This window comes from Monopterus albus, unplaced genomic scaffold (assembly GCF_001952655.1).
Source record: "Monopterus albus unplaced genomic scaffold, M_albus_1.0 scaffold99.1, whole genome shotgun sequence".
NCBI classification, from domain to species: Eukaryota; Metazoa; Chordata; class Actinopteri; order Synbranchiformes; family Synbranchidae; genus Monopterus; species Monopterus albus.
Genome location: NW_018127979.1, coordinates 1,464,718 through 1,470,717, shown reverse-complemented (window position 1 = coordinate 1,470,717; position 6,000 = coordinate 1,464,718). Strand labels below are relative to the sequence as shown.

At 41.7% G+C, this 6,000-nt stretch overlaps 1 protein-coding gene across 1 annotated transcript in view; it reads left to right on the top strand.

Annotated features, from left to right (window-relative positions):
• Positions 1 to 5,450, top strand: part of mycbp2 (MYC binding protein 2) — a 79,220-nt gene extending 73,770 nt beyond the window's left edge. Inside the window, 13 exon segments of the mRNA XM_020609421.1 lie at positions 318 to 601; positions 741 to 837; positions 996 to 1,115; positions 1,329 to 1,430; positions 1,522 to 1,650; positions 1,756 to 1,888; positions 2,073 to 2,176; positions 2,610 to 2,798; positions 2,900 to 3,007; positions 3,199 to 3,408; positions 3,491 to 3,598; positions 4,065 to 4,230; positions 4,594 to 5,450. Of these exon segments, the coding sequence (XP_020465077.1) occupies positions 318 to 601; positions 741 to 837; positions 996 to 1,115; positions 1,329 to 1,430; positions 1,522 to 1,650; positions 1,756 to 1,888; positions 2,073 to 2,176; positions 2,610 to 2,798; positions 2,900 to 3,007; positions 3,199 to 3,408; positions 3,491 to 3,598; positions 4,065 to 4,230; positions 4,594 to 4,709 (1,866 nt within the window). The 3' untranslated portion in view covers positions 4,710 to 5,450.
• Positions 5,451 to 6,000: the final 550 nt, after the last annotated feature.

Genomic DNA, 6,000 nt, shown 5'->3' with positions numbered 1-6,000 from the left:
CCTTGTGCACACTAATTGCAAACAAAACAGGGATTCACTCATCAAAATTTTGCTCCCAAGTGCTACTAGTGTAGAAAACTCCACTGGCTACTTTTAATATGCTACATTGATTTGTTCTTTGGATTAAACACAGCAAAGGATGTTTAGACCAGATTTTGTTAATTTAAATAAATTGATTTGGAGTAAGTGTGCATGTGTAAATAATACTTTTATATAATGTGTTTTATTAGCGCTTTTCCTTGTCCACATTTAGGTCAACACCTTGTGACACTATGCAAATTAAAAAGTTCTTGTCATCTGATTTTGCCTCCTCTCAGGTGACTTCACTGCTCAGACGTGTCCTTCCAGAGGTCACACCTGTGCGACTCGCCAGCATCATCGGGGTGAAGGCTCTGCCACCAGCAGACATCAGTGACATAATCCATTCCACAGAGAAGGGTGACTGGAACAAACTTTGCATCCTTGACATGTTCCTGGGATGCATTGCAAAAGCCCTTACTGTGCAGCTGAAAGCCAAAGGCACCACCATCTCTGGCACAGCTGGCACGGCTGCTGGCAAAGGGGTCACCACTGTCACACTGCCTATGATCTTCAACTCTAGGTGAGTTAATTTCTGCTAGGCCACCTGAGTTGCTCAAAACGGTCATTTATGAGAGTCATAACAACAAACTAATTTAGTTTGTGGCAAACTGCAGTTGCCTTAGATGTTTATGCATGGTCCCTATTCCTGTTTTGTTCAGCTACATCCGCAGGGGGGAGAACCACTGGTGGATGAAAGGCTCCACTCCTCCTCAGATTGCCGAAATCATCATAAAGCTGATTAAAGATATGGCAGCTGTAAGTTCCTGGTGTTTTTATCAATCCCTCCTTTTAAACTGGCAGCACCAGTCATGTAACATGGAGCAATGTTAATCATTTTTGTCCTTAGTCTTGTATATTATGAACTACATTGCATCTAAAAAAGTACATCTAACACTGCCATGTGCTGTTTTTAGGGCCACCTTTCAGATGCTTGGTCCAGAGTCACCAAAAATGCAATAGCTGAGACCATTATAGCCCTGACAAAAATGGAGGAGGAGCATCGGTCCCCTGTACGCTGTATTGCCACCACAAGGGTATGGACTCATATTTTTATCATACTCAACGCATGTTCTCAGTAATCTGTTACAAATGTCCTGCAATAAATCCTCCATGAAGATGATAATGTTCAGTGTTTGTTGAAACCGTTTGAGTTTTTGATTCAGCTGTATAGTCACTGTGGAGGCTGTAGTTTGTGCTGTTGTTATAGGATATTAAGTAATCATATCATTTCCTCTACTGGCTCATAGCTGTGGCTGGCCTTAGCATCACTGTGTGTGCTGGACCAGGACCATGTAGACAGGCTGTCCTCTGGTCGCTGGATGGGCAAAGATGGACAGCAGAAGCAGATGGTGAGAACAATGTGACTGTGAGCTGCATGGCATGACAATAATTGACAGGTCTTCAATAGAACAAGAAATGGATTTTTGTTTCTATCCACAGCCCATGTGTGACAACCATGATGATGGTGAGACAGCAGCCATCATCCTGTGTAACATGTGTGGAAACCTCTGCACCGACTGTGATCGCTTCCTCCACCTACATCGACGCACACACTCTCACCAGAGACAGGTTAGTTTCACATGTTTACCTGAATATGAGAAATATGAAACTGTTTAATGGGAATGTGGAGTGTAGTATGCTTGTGTTAAATTTTACTTTCATGCCTGCTTTCAGGTGTTCAAGGAGGAGGAGGAGGCCATAAAGGTGGATCTCCATGAAGGATGTGGGAGGACCAAACTCTTCTGGCTCATGGCTCTGGCTGACTCAAAGACTATGAAGGCTATGGTGGAGTTCAGGGAACACACTGGTACAGTACTTTTAACACAGAAACAGAACATATCACTGCTCTCTGTATGATGATTGTTAGTGTTCCTAACTCGTTATTCACTAATTAATGACAATGTATTAAAGTGATGTTTCAAACCTTTCTTTCTCCAGACTTTCCTTGTGCCTTCCTTTACCTAGTCTGACAAATCTTAATGTGTTTGTAGGAAAACCAGCGTCCAGCAGTTCAGACGCCTGCAGGTTCTGTGGTACAAGGAACGGCACCGAGCTGTCTGCAGTGGGCAGCGTCTGTTCGGATCCAGACTGCCAGGTACTTCACGTGAACAAGAAAACGTATTACCACTTATTATCTGAATATTTTGTCATCTCTGGTCACCTATTGTCATATATAAAAACTGTGGTCACCATAGTACCTTTTGTTTTGATAGAGAAGCTGAAGCTCTAAAAATAATTTAAAATAATACTTTTTTGTTTTTATTTCATAGAATACATAAACACACACTTCTGCAATCTCTGTGTAAAGAGGCTAAAAATAATTCTGTGTTGAGCGTTAAAAATAATAGATGAGGTGTTAGATGAGGTGTTATCCAGCCACTTCACAGAGTTGAACAAATACCTACTGTACACAAAACAGAGACTATGTAGAGTTCTGTAGTAAAGTTTATATTTCACTTATTTGTAATCACAATAACTTGTTCTAGATAGTTAAGTTTAACCCATTTCTTTCATGTTGTCTCCATTAGGAGTATGCTAAACTGGCCTGCAGTAAGACTCACCCCTGTGGACACCCGTGCGGAGGAGTTAAAAATGAGGAGACCTGCCTCCCATGTCTGCATGGTTGTGACAAGAACACTGGCTGTCTAAAACAGGATGCAGATGACATGTGTATGATCTGCTTCACAGAGGCCCTCTCTGCTGCTCCTGCAGTACAGGTAGCTCAAAATACAACTGTTTATTCAGTAGGTATATGAATTTCACTTAATGGGTTTAAGGCTGATATCATTTAATGTTTAACACTTTGTTCTGTTCCTAGCTGGACTGCACACATGTGTTCCACCTTCAGTGTACTCGTCGTGTTCTTGAGAATCGTTGGCTCGGGCCCCGAATAACATTTGGGTTCATGTTGTGTCCCATTTGCAAGGTAAGAGATAAACCCAGCAGCAAAGATGTTGAAACCTGCTTCTACCACACCTTAAACTTGTTTGAGCTTTAAGACTATGAAACTGTGGCTGCTTTGTTCACTGTCATCTTTGTGAAATGCTGTTAACAAGTGCAGTGGATTCAACAGAACCGCCTTTATGAATGTGTGCTGGTTTGTTTGTTTTCCTCCAGAACAAAATTAATCACTCTGTGATCAAGGACCTGCTCGACCCCATCAAGGAGCTCTATGATGATGTGAGGAGAAAGGCTCTGATGAGGCTGGAGTATGAGGGTCTCCACAAGAGTGAGGCAATAACTACACCAGGAGCACGCTTCCACAACGACCCTGCTGGCTTTGCCATGAACAGATATGCATACTATGTCTGCTACAAATGCAAGAAGGTACCATGTAAAATAAAAATGCAAGTCATTTTAATTTAAGAGAGTCCAGTGATAGAGAATTAATGGATGTTCTTTTTTCCAGGCCTACTTTGGGGGAGAGGCTCGCTGTGATGCAGAAGCAGGACAGGGAGACGACTACGATCCCAGAGAGCTGATCTGTGGAGCGTGCTCAGATGTCTCCCGGGCTCAGGTGGGTATATAATGCCTGTGAAGTACCCTTCTGCTGCCACTTTACTTTATGTGTGGCATTTTGGGAAATGGGAAAATGAGCATGCAGTTAGTTCAGCTTAGCATAAAGACTAGAAATAGAAGGAAACGGCTTGTTTGGTTCTAAAGATAACAAAATCCAGCTACTGTACCAGCTTCTCGTGGTATAGCTTGGTTGTTTCATTCAACTAAAACTAAAGTATAAAACAATTAAATTGGGGTTTTACGGTGAATTACGTGCTGAACAGTTTCTTTGCTGGACCAGTGACATCCTTGAGTCTTGACATCACTGTGAAGTTGCTAGAAAACCAGCACAGACTACAGAGATCAGACCCATTTCAACCTTGGAAATAAGAATGTTTCTCTTCTGCTTTTAAAATATAGTTTATCTGTATTCAATGCACAAAATATAGAATCCAACCCCTGAAGTCTACTCATTATTTCACCAGATGTGCTCCAAGCATGGCACTGACTTCCTTGAGTATAAATGTCGGTACTGCTGCTCTGTGGCTGTTTTCTTCTGCTTTGGCACAACACACTTCTGCAATGCCTGCCACGATGACTTCCAGAGGATGACTAGTGTCCCCAAGGAGGAGCTACCCCATTGTCCTGCAGGTGCTTAACAATTCTGTTGACTCTACTCTTCTGTAAAATGTCAAATTATTCACATGCAGATTTGAAAGGCACAGTCATACTTTCTACGTTTCTAATTCCCCCACCTGTCTTGTTAGATCAGCAGGAGGAAGATGAGGGACAAATACATTAATTTGACCTCAACCACATTTTGGGAAATCTAAACCAAGTTTCTACAGACTGACATCCAAACACACACCTGCTATTAAATTGCTCTGCTAACAAAGACCATAGATTTGTGGCTAAATGTTTTTATTTCACTGTTTCTTATAGACAGTGGCCAAATACCAGACTGAAACAAAGTAGATGTGACTGTGATAAAATCCCTTGTCCTTTCTGTCACAGGGCCCAAAGGCAAGCAGCTGGAGGGTACTGAGTGCCCTCTGCATGTAGTTCACCCACCAACAGGGGAGGAGTTTGCCCTGGGCTGTGGGGTATGCAGAAATGCCCACACCTTCTAAACTAAAGGAGGTTTTTAATGAGAACCAGTTTGTCTACTGTGATTTCTGGCTGCTGCCAAAGCTCAGTTATGAAGCTTGGCTCTTGCATTGCCAAGTCTCCTGGACACTGGACCAGGGTTCAGCTCTATGCCAGGGGTCCTCAGATCTGCTCTTCTACCAACATCAGTATCCAGGCTCTGCTACGAACAGGAGCTGTGGCTCCTTTGAATTCAGAGTAACCTGAATGGCAAAAGAACAATTGAATATTTAAAAAGAAGAAAAAAGAAAATAACTTGTGACGTGTTTGCATGCAGCCGTTGTATTCCCTCGGCTTCTATAGACGTTGCACACCTCCTGATCACTGAAGTGTAACAATACAAGATTAAACATTGAATATGAAATAAATTGCTTATATGTAAACTTTTTTTCGTAATCTTGTACAGTATTTTCCACTGTTAATGCGAAAGCAAAACTGCATCATGGGTTGGTGGACAAAAAAAAAAAAAGACAAGTTGGTGGATAAGACTGTTAAGAATATCATGTTTGGAAGGAAAATAATGTACGATTTATCTTACCTTGTATATAATGATACTATTCAAAATAGCTGTATTCTGAAATTGCTACTCTTCACTTCAGTTTTGTTTGATATTCTGGGTTGTTTTGAGCCAGAACTTTTAATGAAGTGCAATACTGGGTGTGCCTCCTGTTTTGCAGCTGTTTACCCAATGGAATGTATGTTAATAAAGCCACTGTACATTTTTATACTGTAGACAGTCATAATTTCCCCCAGGTCTCGTCTCTTGTATGGGCAGGAGGAGGAGGAGGAGTCTGGCACCTGCAGTGATTGATGATTGATGTAAATTCTTCTTGCAGCAAACAGTACCAAATCCTCTAGTGATAGAAAAACAAACAAAAAACCTCACAGTGAGACTGATTACAGCTGAGTGATTTGAGGGGCCAGTCTTCACACCAAATAAAGTTGTGCACCTAACATGGTTTTCCCTAGCAGGAGGCAGGGGGGTGTGGTGGGTTTGAGGGTCAGCGTGTGGGGGGAAAAACAGCTGCTGTTATATAAAAAATAAAGCATAATACTTGTGAATCTGCTCTGTAATATCTGTGGTGGATGGAGTTGAATGGTAATAAACCAGGTTATCTGTTTCACACAGTATACAACGGGTCATTTCTTGATCTCTGGAGCCATTTAGATTAAGTGACCTACCTGATGGCCTTTTATGATGATGGCATGATGGTGTCAAATCTAGCACAATGTTAAATGATTATACTGTATATCTGTAAATAGTATGAAGGCAAA